Source organism: Sciurus carolinensis, chromosome 14 (assembly GCF_902686445.1).
Source record: "Sciurus carolinensis chromosome 14, mSciCar1.2, whole genome shotgun sequence".
Lineage (NCBI taxonomy): Eukaryota > Metazoa > Chordata > Mammalia > Rodentia > Sciuridae > Sciurus > Sciurus carolinensis.
In genome coordinates this window covers 77711587-77724796 of record NC_062226.1, presented here as the reverse complement: position 1 = coordinate 77724796, position 13210 = coordinate 77711587, and the positions used below count along the sequence as shown (strand labels likewise).

Genomic DNA, 13210 nt, shown 5'->3' with positions numbered 1-13210 from the left:
GCCACAGACTGGACCCCATGCTAGGCTTTGTGAGGGCCAGAGATGGACCCTGACTCCACACCTGGCCATCCATCCAGGGGCAAAGATGAGCAGGCTGCATGGTCCTCAGGGCTCCAAACTTAGGTTGCACACCTACCAGCATGGGAGGTTTACAGAAAAGAGAAAGCTCATGATGGACAGAGGCATTTGGGCCTTCTCTAGAGAAGAAGGCTGGCCTTAGAGGGAGGCATCAGTCCCACGTGTCCAGTCAGGGTTCCACATGATGGGCCAGGTCTGATGGAGTGGGGGCTCCATCTGGAGAAAAGCATGGGCACACGTGTTTCTGTGGAGAGGAGGGTCACTGGTTTGGACAGGGCTAGCTACTCTTACATAGTGGCACAAGTACAATCTAAAAGATGACCATGGTGTGGATACCATGCTGCTGCACTGGGTGTGGATGGTCCCTGGGGACTCTTGCAGTTGAGGACCAGCTGGGGTGTTGGCTTTCAGATTGATCAGACAATGTCTGGTTTTACCTTAAGGTCACCTCTGTTTCTCTTTTACTATTTCCTCCTCCTTGATCTCTTCCTCTGTCACTCACACCCACCCCAATCCTTAGTCATTCCTTGACTCCTCTCAAGTGTCACTCTCTCTGAGAAGACAGGAAGGGCCTCCTTAAGCATGTGATACTGTCCTTGCTTCATGGCCCCTCTGCGTAGGACACTTAGCAGCTCCTGGCTTATGGCCACTTTCTACATTTGGCTCCCACTAGAGCTGGAAGCTGCTGAAGACTTGGTGTGGTGGGCTCTCTTGTGTCATCCAGCATTCTACAGGCCACTCAGAGGTCCAGGAGGATGCTGAACTCCATTCTTGGCTAGGTGGGTTGCACACCTCACCAGTGCTGCTCAGAGACTAGGAGTTCACTCAGAAGAATTTTCCCACATGGGCATCCAATGGCTCAGGTTGGTGACTGGGGTGAAGGTTTTCTTCCTGAGGAGGGAGAACCAGCAGGTGGTTCACTCTTCAATTGAGCAAAAGCCTGACACCAGGAAGAGGCCAAGGCACCTTCCTTTCTCCCTCCACGCCTGAGAGCAATATGACTTCCTGGAGCAGAAGAAAAACCCAAGCCCAAGATCTTTTTTTTGATCAAAGAAATTATGAGACTCCTTAAATTCCTCTTTCCATCAAGTTGAATGTGTTCAGTGCTGGGTCTTTCCCATTACTGCCAGAGTAGCAGGCAACCTGCCCACCTGGGTTGCTTGGGTTGGAAGACTGCAGAGGGTAGTGTGGGCCTCCCCCCAACTCACTCACTGCTGCCCCCCCCCACTCACTCACAGCTGTCCCCAGGGTTGGATGGAGAGAGGTAAGGAAACAGTACTGAGTCATGGTTAGGTAGCTGGCTTTGGGGACGCTGGGTCTAGCAGATGGTTAAAATGGAGGCTTGAATTTTTGGCCCTACTGAGAGATGTACTTTGCTCTGAGCCCTTGGCATCTGGTGCAGTTCCCATGGCCTCTGCAGATGGCAGTGTTAGAACCTGAGATGGGCCACATTTGGCCCACAGGAGAAACTGTTGCATTCCTGACCCCAAGAAACTCTGCCAGCACAGACCAGTCCCTCTGCAGCTTGGCATCCTGGTGCAGAAGGCACAGGGTGGCCAGTGAGAGTAACTGCAGGGTCAGGTTCAGTCCTTTAAGGCCCTTTCCTGACTCCAGGGTGCACTCCAAACTTTCTGAATGATACCCCCTGAAAACACCTCCCTGCCAGCATGGGGTGGGAGCTGGGGCCCCTCCTTCCTCTCCCAAAGAAGCGGAAGTGGGGTGGCTCTGTACAGTGGTGCCTCTCTCCACATAAAGATTATCAGTCTCCTCTCTCCCTCCTCTCTGATCCTGGACTGGGTGGGGAACCAGCATCCCTGGGACAGCACACAGTCATTTCCTGGACACCTGTACATAGGAAAGTGAGGCAGATCACCTGGCCCTTGGTATTAATAGTTACCATGATGATACATACCTCCATTTGGAAGGTGTTCTGATGTCCTGTTGCCTGTGCACACACACGTACACCTGCACATCTCAGGTAGGCTGTGTGCTCACACAGTGATAGTAGTGCTCTCTTTGTGGGGAGAAGGGGTGTCCACATTCTCACTTGCTCACCTTTTAAATGAGTTTAATGCATTTACCACAGAATTAAAAGAAAATAAAGAAGACTAATTGGCCATCCTATCATCTAGTCTTTGGTATTTTCACCAAGAAAAGCACATATTTGCTGCTAAATATTGGTATAGGAGAAACTTCCATTAAGTACTTTTAGCAACTGCAAAGTGACAACTTTTGTTTACATAGTCTACCCCTTCGTTGGACTTCATCACAGGCTATCATTTGGTGGTCAAGTCTGGGTAGCTGGGATGACTTTCTTCATTGGATATATCTGTATATATGTGTGTATGTGCATTGAATTCTCATTAGATCTGCACACATATTCACAGAACTGGAAAAGGACATTGTCCATGAAGTCCAGCAGTGTCTGCCAGATTCCAAGGCCCATGCTGTTCATTAATCCTGCCATTACCCACTTCTACATGTGAGGAGGAGGCTAGCTTTTCCTTTGCAAGTGTCTGGAAGGCATGGGATTCATCCCATCTCCCAGATTCCAGGGCCTGGCCTCTTTCTACCACAGAGCACCATCCATCTGGTTTGACTGGGCTATGTTTATGTGACTAAACCAAGATGATGTGGATAGTCTTGAGGGCCACATTGTCAGGAGGGCACTCCAGAGTCAACACTTTTCCAAAAATATTGCAAAAACAAGACACCAAGCAGCAAGACCTTCCAATCAGTGATAGTCTTTCTGATTCCTGCATGCAGAGTATCAAGCTAGTAGAAGGGAGACCTCCTTATTTCTTTGATCACTGTGTTTACTGAAAGAACAGAAGCTAAGAAAAACCCCGTGTTCCTCCTTTTAACATGTAAGTACAGACTAGATAATTGCAGAACATGAGGTAGACTGGGTACTCAAAACATTTCTGAGGAGGCCACTGCTGCAGATGCCCAGAGTGTAGTCTCTGGGTGCCACTGCTGCTCATGCTGCCATGGATGCCAGGAGGTCTTTTCCACTGTTGCCTCTCCCATGTGCACCACTACCATCAGCCAGAGGTTTTCTCTTGGGACACAGCTGCCACTGACACCACTGCCGCAGGTGCTCGGAGGCCTTTTCTCCAGGTGCTGCTGCTGCTGTTGTCTCAGACACCATCCTCTGAGGGTCTACTGCTCTCCATGCTGCCTTGGATGCGTGGTTGCCACCTACACTGCTGCTGCTACTGCTGACACTGCCACATTAAAAAATAGAAGAAGAAAGAAAACCCAAATTACTAAAATAATTGATTTAAAAAAGGAAGTATCACAGTGGACATAAATAAAATGCAGAAGATAATTAGAAAATATTATGAAAATTTGTACTCTAATAAAATAGAAAATTTTGAAGACATTGACAAATTTCTAGAGACATATGTTCTACCTAAACTAAATGAGGAGGTCATACACAATTTAAATAGAACAATTTCAAGTAATGAAATAGAAAATGCTATTAAAATTTACTAATTAAGAAAAGTCCAGGACTAGATGAATTCTCAGCGAAGTTCAACAGAACCTTCAAAGAAGAATTATCACCAATACTCCTCAAATTATTCCATGAAATAGAAAAGGAGGGAACCCTTCCAAACTCATACTATGAGACTAATATCACCCTGATACCAAAACCAAACAAAGACACATCAAGGAAAGAAAACTTTAGACCAATATCCCTGATGACCGTAGATGCAAAAATTCTCAATAAAATTCTGGCAACTCCCATACAAAAACATATTAAAAAGATTATGCACCAAGATCAAGTGGGGTTCATCCCAGGGGTGCAGGGATAGTTCAAGATATGGAAATCAATAAATGTAATTCATCATATCGGTAGACTTGAAAACAAGTATCATATGATTATCTGAATAGAAGCAGAAAAAGCATTTGACAAAATACAGTACCTCTTCATGTTCAAAACACTAGAAAAACTAGATACCAAGAACATACCTCAAAATCATAAAAGCCATATATGCTAAACCCAAGGCCAACATATTTCTATTTAATTTTTTAACATTATTTGCTCTAATTAGTTGTACATGACAGTAGAATGCATATATATGTTTTGATAGATCATACATAAACAGTGCAATCTCTCATTTTTCTGGTTACACATAATGCAGGTTCACATTGGTCATACAGTCATACGTGTACATGAGGTAATAATGTCTCTTTCACTCTACTATCATTTCTGCACCCATCCCCCTTCTCTTCCCTTCACTTCCCTCTACCTAATATAAATTAACTCTATTCTTCCCTATCCCCACTATTACTGTGAATTAATTACTTTCCACATATCAGAGAAAACTTTCAGCCTTTGGGTTTTGGGGTTTGGATTATTTCACTTAGCATGATATTCTCAACATAATTCTAAATGGAGAAAATTTGAAGCATCCCTCTAAAAATTTGAACAAGACAAGGATGTCAATGCCCCATAAATATGGAAAAGTATGTGTGAATTAAAATAAATCTTTAAGAAAGTGTGCTAACAAGTCTGAACATAACTGTTTTTATTTTTCATGCTATTTTTGGGACATCTACAAAATGTTCTTTAAAACCCAAACACACTTGCTTTACTGGTTTGCATTAGTGCCTTCTGTACTTCCGGAGATAAAGGGCTCTGGGCTGGTCAACCCGCAGTTGGAGAGCAAGACATCTCTTCCCCAGGTCCTTCCTCCAACTCTTGGAATGAGGCGTGTGGGGCGGCTCCCGCCACCCTGAGCTCTTTCCCAGGAGCTGCCACCGGGGGTTGGAGCCAGGCCCCACTGCCCAGGCGCTCCCCGCTATCTGTGCGAGGACGGGAAGGAGGGGACCTGTCACCCGGATCAGACCTCCTTCCTCCACTTGGGAACCTTGAGTCCGGCCTCTGGGATGCAGAAACCCGCCCCCCCACGGCGCAGCGGGAATCGGCGGGGTGGGGGCGATCGGGGCGGGGCCGCCGCGAGGATGGGCGGGACGGGGGCGGGGCGGCGGGCGGCTCCTGGAACTGCCAGAGCTGGGCACCTGCGAATGTGCCATACCCGCGCTACCGCTGCTGCTGCTGCCTACTGCCCAGCGAACTGGGCCAGGTGCTGCTGGTGGCCGGGCAATGTGAAGCGGCCCCCCACAGTGTAGCCGGATCACCCGGGATGTGGCTCAAGCCCAAGGAGGTGCTGGTGAAGAACCCTGAAGCTCTGGGTGGCCCAGAGGAGCAGCAGCTACTAGATGCCACAGCAGCGCCGCGGGCACAGCGAGGGGATTGGCCACCTCAGCGGTAAGGGGGTGGCGGGGGTGGGTCGGGCCTGGGATCTCACAGACCGCTTGGCCCATCGCTCCAAGCCGGGGGTTGGGACCCAGAAACCCGGGAGGCGCCTCTGCAGCCTGCTGGGCTGAGAGGGGCTCGGGGTGCGGCGGACGCTGCCTGGAGGGCTGGGCGGGCTGCGCGGGGTGCGCGGGGCGGGGCCGGCGCGTGGCTGCGCGGGGTTCGCCGGGAGCGCTCCTCCTGCTGCGCTTGCGGAAGTGCGAGCGCTGGGCACCCACGGGCCTGCGTTTCCGTGCAGCCGCTGCCGCCGCTTCCTCCAGAGCGAGCTGGGCCACGTGAGGCCCTGGCCCCGGCTCCGTGAACAGGGGCACCAGAAGAAAGGGAAAGAAGCCCGACGAGGTGCTGCTGAAGGACGCCCTGAAGCTCTGGGTGACCAAGAGGAGCAGCGGCTCCTTCATCCTAGAGCAGCGTGGCGGGTAAGGCGAGGGGCGCGGCGGCCTCAGCGGTAAGGGGCTTGGGGGGGCGGGGTGGCCGACTCGCAGCTCCCAGCCCAGGGTGAGTCGCAGGTGGGGATTTCTTGGGAGACACCCGGTCAGAGGATGGCCTTGCCTCGGGTTTGTTTCCTTTCTTCTGCATTTCTCTGGCTTGTCAATGGTGTCTACTACGCGTCCCCCCCCCCACCCCGCCCAAGTTACAGCCGGCCTTTGCTGGAGTGTTGGAAAGCAGTTGTCGTGTTATTCTTCTTCCCTGCAGCTCTGCTGTGCTTCTCAGTTCCTTAAGTTTTCCTTGATTCTTTTCTTTATTTTTTAAAGGAAAGCATGTCATCTTTGAACAGTTTTATTTCTCTTCTCTCTCTGTATACCTTCTGTTTCCTCTTTTCATCTTAGCATATTAGCTGGATCTTTCAGTGTGATGTTGAAAAGGAATGATAGGAGAAGTTGTCTTTACCTTGTTCCTGGTTATCAGGAAAGTGTTGAGTTTCTCTGTAAGTGTGATGTTAATTGTAGGGTTTGGGGGCGAGAAGGTAAATGATATTATCAAGTTAGACAAGTTCTTAATTCCTCATTTGCTATGTTTTTTTCTTTTAATCATGAATGGGTGGGTGTTCCATTTTTGTCAAATGCTTTTTGTATCAATTGGAATAAGTTTGTGATTCCTCCCCCTACTTCTATATTGATGAATTTTCGAATGCTGGACCATTGTTACATACTTGGAGCAAGTCCCACTTGGTCATGAGGTATAATTTCTTTTATATGTTGGTGGATCCTGTTTGCTGGTGGAATTTCTTGTGGTGTGAACAATTGAAGTCAGGGAGTTGGGCATACTAGGCAAGCACTCTGCCACTGAGCTACATCCCTAGCCCCACCCCTTTCCTTTTCCTTTGTGTGACTGTGACATGGGTTTCTTGTGGGCTTGGTTTTCTTTTCTTCCTTCTTTTTTTTTTTTCTTAAATCCATTCTGAAAATCCCTGGGTGTTTTTGGTTGGTGTATTTAGGCCATTCACATGTAAAGTGATTGTTGGCATTGTTAGATGAATCTCTACCAGGTTGGTAACTGTTTTCTATTCCTTGTTCTGTTCTTTTTCTTTTGAACCACTTTTCCTGACTTCTTTAGCAGTTGAATGCTTGGTGATGCCATTTATCTGTTAGCTTGCCAACAGTAGGTTGAAAAGAATTTGTAGTATATATTTCTGGTTTGGAACATAATTTCCAGATTAGTCTGTGTCTACAAATATTATGCTGTTTCACATGAAATGTAGATTTTTTTTTCGTGTATTTGGGATTGAACCCAGGGACGCTTAAGCACTGTGCCATATCCCAAGTCCATTTGTAGCTCTATTTTGAGACAAGGTCTCAGAGTTGCTGAGGCTGGCCTTAAACTTGTGATCCTCCTGCCTCAGCCTCCTGAGCCACTGGGATTGTAGATGTGCACCACCATGCTTGGCCTAGATGCAGAAATACTAGTATTCCCAGATCCTGTCTCATCTTTTCTGACATTGTCATCCATTTCACTTATTTACATAGTGTAATCACTCAATAAACTTTTTGTTAACCCTTCAAACATTTCTTTTAAATTGCTTAGGGATAGGAAAAATAAGAAATTTGAATCTACCCTCATTCATTTCCTGATACACACTTCTTCTCTTTACGTAGCTTAGCACTACTGACCTATGTGTTTTCTTTCTCTCTGAAGAATTTGATGGTTAGGTCTGCTGGAAATGGATTTCCTGTTCTTTTTCAAGAAAGTCTTTCATTTTCAATTTTGAAGGATAATTTCACTGGACACAGCCTGGCATGGTGGTCCTTGCTGGTAATCCTAACAATTTGGTAGAAGGAGGCAGGAGGATCACATCTTTGAGGTCAGCCTCAGCAATTTTTGAATCCCTATCTCTAAATAAACAATAAAACAACTGGGGATGTGGTTCAGTGGTAGAGCACCCCTAGATTCAATACCAAGTATCCCCCCCAAAACAAATCCTCACTTCATTTAGATTTATTGGTTTGTGATTCATTTCTTTCAACACCTTATTTCAACTCCCTTGATCACATGTTTGGAGTAGTCTGCTATAATTACCGTGTTCTTCCTAGGCTGTCTGCTTCACACCCCTCTTCTTTAAAGATTTTCTTTTTGTTTCTGCAATTTGAATATGATATACCTCAGTGTAGATTTGTAAATATTTTTCCTTTGTTTTTTTTTAATAATTTTCTGCGTGGTATTCTCTGTACTTCTTGGATCTGTGATCTGGGGTGTGTCATTAATTTTGGAAAATTCTTGGTCATTATTGCTTCACATGATTGCTTTCCTCTTCTTCTGTTTTTCCAGTTTGGGGTCCTTCTATCTTTGGGAATTATCCCCAGCAGTCAGATATTGTATACTTCCTATATCTCTGTCTCACTCTTGGCTTTTCAGTGTGTGGGGGGGTTTCTGTTGATCTGTCTTCAAGTTCACTGATTGTTTTCTTGACTGTCACATCTACTGATGAGCCATGAAGGGCAATCTTCATTTTTGTTTTTTTCTATTTATTTTGTTTTTCATTTCTTAGAGTTTCCATCTGTCTGCTTTCATGACCTAGTCTTCCATACTCTATACCTTTTCTTTAGAGCCCTTCACCTATAAATCACACTTATTTTAAAAGTTCTCTCAAAGTACCAAGATCTGTCATATCTGTGTGTCATTTTGATGCATGCTTTATCTTTTCTTTTTCTTTTTGGTTTCTGGGGATCAAACCCATGGCCTTGTGCTTATAAGGCAAGCACTCTACCGACTGAGCTATCTCCCCAGTCCTATCTTTTAATCATGTGTATTTTCTTGCCTACTGGCATGTTTTTATATATATATATAGAGAGAAAACTTATTATGGTATATAAGCAACTTATTATTTATACATATATATAAATAAATACTAACAAGTGAGGAAATCATCTTCCGTGTGTGTTTTGCTACTCTGCTGGGACTTGGTTCTTTGCAGTTTCCTGTAGCTGAAGGTACCAGAGGCCTCACATTCCTCCATGTCCCTGGTTGGGTCTTCCCTCTGTCCCTGGGTTAAGAACTTCCCAGTCTCCCTGCTCTTTGAGCTGTCATGTGCTCTCATTTATCCTGGAGTTTTTGCTGTTGGCAAGGGGGAGGGTCCTAGATTCATCAATCAATCTCAGTCATCAGTGGACGTGTGACCCTGGCCTGTGACATTCCCAAGAGTTTTCTAGCCACTTCCTCCCACCCCTGTGGGGACAGGAAAGCCAGAGGGGGCACAGGAGCCAGAGAAGGACTTTCCCCAGCTGGGGTGAGGCCCTGAGGATGCCTCATGGCCTTATTCTTCCCTTGTCCAGAGAGCTGGGCAGGTGTCCCTGGGGTCTTTCAGTGGGAACTGGTGGGGTTCTGGTGAGAACACCTGTGCTGCCTTGGGGTCCCTTAAGATCGCAGCACCAGGGCTTTCTTATTCTCTTTCAGTCAGGCCCTCGCACAGTGAGACTCAGGACTCAAGTGTCCTGCAGTTTATGACCTCAGCACTGGGGGAGCAGGTCCCAGCTGTGTCCCACGGATTACCTGTGCCGCTTTAGCTTTGGGGGTTATGTTTTGACCCGTGACCTCAGTTCTCCGATGAGTCCAAGAAAAGCCTGTGATTTGCAGTCTGCTTGGCCTCTGCTTGTATTTATGGGAGGGGTGCTTCCCAAGCTCTTTGTATGCTGGAACTGAAGCTGGAAGTCCCCTTGTGGCTTTTTGATTGCTGCTCTGCCCACCTGCCCACCAGTTGAAGGTTCCGGGTTGACACAGACCTCCAGACCTTTCCAGAAGCACGTGAGAGAAATTCCCACTCTGCCTCAAAACTCAGCACCCCTCTGTGGCTGTCTAGGTGCTGCACACCCTCCCTGTTCTCTTCATTCCATGTCACCTAGAGTCCCCCAGGCTGCTGTTACAACGTCTGCATGGGTTCTGTCAGAGACGTCTGAGAAGCGCCTCCTGGGATGGACTCCTTTCTAGTCTTCCTCAGTGTCTCCACCAGGATTTTTTATAGTTGCTAGACAAACGTGGCATTTCACCGGTCTTTTGAAAACACAGCCTTAAGTGCCCTTACTCCAGCCTGCTGTTTTCTTCCACTGAGCTCTGCTAAGCTGCCTGTGGGATCTGTATTAAGTGTCAGCTCTCCATCTAGCAGACAGGACAGCCTTCCTGTCCCTGTTCCGTCGTCTGACACCAAATAACAAACCCTTAAAGGGTCAGGGGACTAGCCAAAGAATAATTGCTGTAAAACCACACATGTCCTTCCTTCTGCTGGGGAAAGTCATCCCATAGGGCAGGTAAGAGTGGTGTAGGTGCCGGTCATCTAGGAAGAGGTTGCACAGGGTGAGCAGGGTGTGTCTTGGGTGTGGAGGTTGGGAGCAAGAGATGGTTGATGTGCAAGTAAGTCTATCAAGGGTGGTGGAGGCTGGGCTTCTCTGTTGGAGAAGAGAGCTGTGAACAAGGAAAGAAGTAAGAATGAACATGGGGAGTGGATCGCAGGAGGCATCAGTGTGAACTCAGTTTCTCTGTATGTGGACTATGTATACATACACACATTGCATTAGAGATGTGTATGCCTGTGTGCAAATACATGAGTCCTACGTATACACACAGACCCGGTTACCAATGAGCTTCCAGATACCAGCTTTTTATTTTTATTTTATAGCAGGGATGGAACCTAGGGCCACATACCCACTGATCCACATCCCCAGCCCTTTTTATTTTTTTATTTTGAGCCACGGTTGTGCTAAGTTGCTGAGGCAGTCATTGAATTCACAATCCTCCTGCCTCAGCCTCCCAAGCCAGTAGAATGCCAGGTGGCTTTTGTGTAGCAATCCTCTTGAAAAGAAATAGAATTTCTGGGAAAAATGTCCCATTTCTGGGCTGGTGCAGGGAAAGTACGAGACAATGTTGGAATATTTTATTGTGGCAGACACTATGAAAAACCATGATTACATGTCCAAAGGACACAGAACCCAGCTTGAAGGGATTCCTACCTGCCAAACCTGGGACAATTAAATCATCCGAGTAAATATAGTAATGAATTCTTACTCTTTGAAGAAAAGCAGAAAAGATGAGACCATACTGATAAAAGTGAATAAATTGAAAGTTTGAGGAATGGGAAATTTATATAACTTCATTATTTGTCTCTAGGAGGCTTGTGAGTTACAAGAGAAAAAGGAATAAGTTCATGGTGCAGAGCCCAAGCAGCCACTAACTTAAGAGACCAAGTGAACATCACCAGGAGTGGAACAAGTTGAAATTGTGTCCACCTGAGAGGATGTGATGCATAGCATTCCTTCTGTGAGGCTGGCCAGAGACTTTAACCTGAATCTAATGAGCGTCAGCTAAGCCAAAACTGGGATTTGATGCTGAAGAACTGGCCAGTAATCTTTGAAGCCGTCAAGCTCACGAAAGTCAAAGGTGTGTTGGGAGATGTGACGGCTCAAGGCAGTGGGTGATTCAGAACAGGTCCAATGTGGTAGAGTCATAAGACAAGCAGTTCTCAACTCCTGTGGGCTGGATTAGTGCCTTTGTTTCTACAGTGGTACAAAAGCAACCTGTGATCAGTAGAAACCATACAAGCATTTTTTTTAAATAATTTTTTTGGATGTTAATAGACCTTTATTTGTTCCCTTTCATAGGGTGTTGAGGATGCAACCCAGTGCCTCCCACATGCCAGACAGGTTCTGTGCCACTGATCCCCAGCCCAAGTCCCCATATATACAGTTTTGAATTTGGATCTTTTCCTGGGGATGTGCCCTAGTCCTCTGTGATGTGGGGCAGGCCCCAGTCAGCCTGGGATCATGATGGCCGTCCAGTGACAGAGTGCCCTGCTGCCAAGGCGGGAGGAGCAAGTGGATACATCCCATGCATTTCCGAGTCACAGCGTGTTTGTTCCCCTTAGGATGGGCTTGTGAGGCACTTGGAAACTGGCGGGATCTGAGGAGCAGAGGGTAGGAATGTCCCAGCGTTAACTTTCTGAATTGTGGGGTGCTCTGTTGTGTTGGCACATGTCCCTGCTGGTGTGAAACATGCTGCACACTCTGGGGTGATGGCATGGCAGGTCAGTGACATACTCCTTAATGATTCAACTTCCTTTAACATTGGGGTCTTAAACCAAAATAAACTCCTCAGGTCACTCAGGGCCCTCTCAGGGCCTAGTAGTGAAGGAGCATGGGCAAAGGAAGGTGTAGGGCTTCAGCTCCTCCAGGGAGGAGGGATTGGGTTTGTTCACCTGCCAGTGATTCAGGATGCCATTCATCACAGCAGAATGCCAATCCTTCACCTGCTACCTGTGCCTTCTGTCCTGTGGGGTCTTGGATGTGCTGTCATATTTCTCAGGGTACCTTTCTGGAGTAGAAAGGGATTATTCTTCCATGTGAGATGTGGATATGATGAGGATCCTAACGGGCGACACTTACCTGGTGCTTGAAGGGCCTGGCAATAGTCTAGGTACTTTGAATGATGACTTAATTTCCATAATTACCCTTGGAGGCATATCGTGGTTGCTTTATCTTCCAAAGAGACCAGGGCACAGAGAAATCAGGTAACTTTCCCAAGGCCACACAGCTTGAAAGTGGTAGAGCTGGGGTTCCAATCGGGCAGTCTGACTCCAACAGCAGATGCTGGGGAAATGGGTGTGAGGAAGCTAGAGCTCTGGGCCCCATGGATCTCTGATTCTGCAGGGTTTTGGAGCTGTGCCTGGGCTCTCACCAGTGACCATGCTGCCTGCACATGTGGGAGTGGCAGCTGCACACTGGCTGCGGGTCTGCATGTCCCTGAGCTCACAGGTGTGTTTGCTTCTCTTTTGCCTTGTAGGTGGCCTGGTGGGTGCCTCTGGAGGCAGTGCTGGATTCCAACACCTGAGGTAGCTCCCTCTTCAAGTTCTGCTTCAAGTTCCCAGGCTCACAGGTGTACTCTCCCATAGCATGTGGAGAGTTCCTGGATGGATGCAATGTTCACTGGGCCATAGCCACTGGTGAGTTGCCTTGGAATTTCCAGACCCTGAGTTGTGAACATGCGGAGCATCTGCTTGTTGGTGTGCTTGCAGGTAATGCCCGGGGAGCCTCACCTGATTTCAGAAGCTCTGGCTCTCCTCCACATGTCTGTCTCTTTCTTAGTGATCAAAAGCACACTGAGCTATGAGTGTGAGTGAGCCTGGCTTCTTAGGGGTGTGTTTCAGGGCACTCACGTGTTTTGGGGTATAAAGTGGTCCTTTCCTTTACCGTCTTGGTGTCTGATTAACAGGGTTTTCCCAGGTGTGTGCGTGTGTGGTAATAGCCGGGGGCAAAGTGCAAGGGCTGTGTCCGACTTGGGCAGTCTCCACCCCACGTTGCACGTCTGTGCCAGGAGACTGCATCACTG

General features: G+C 47.3%; 1 protein-coding gene across 1 annotated transcript in view; it reads left to right on the top strand.

Annotated features, from left to right (window-relative positions):
• LOC124964150 (uncharacterized) overlaps nt 1-12678 on the top strand; it is a 36285-nt gene extending 23607 nt beyond the window's left edge. Inside the window, exons 2-6 of the mRNA XM_047524027.1 lie at nt 4694-5356; nt 5643-5820; nt 10997-11266; nt 11488-12298; nt 12665-12678. Coding sequence (XP_047379983.1) covers nt 4694-5356; nt 5643-5820; nt 10997-11029 — 874 coding nt within the window. The 3' untranslated portion in view covers nt 11030-11266; nt 11488-12298; nt 12665-12678. The remainder of the gene's footprint in view (nt 1-4693; nt 5357-5642; nt 5821-10996; nt 11267-11487; nt 12299-12664) is intronic.
• Nucleotides 12679-13210: the final 532 nt, after the last annotated feature.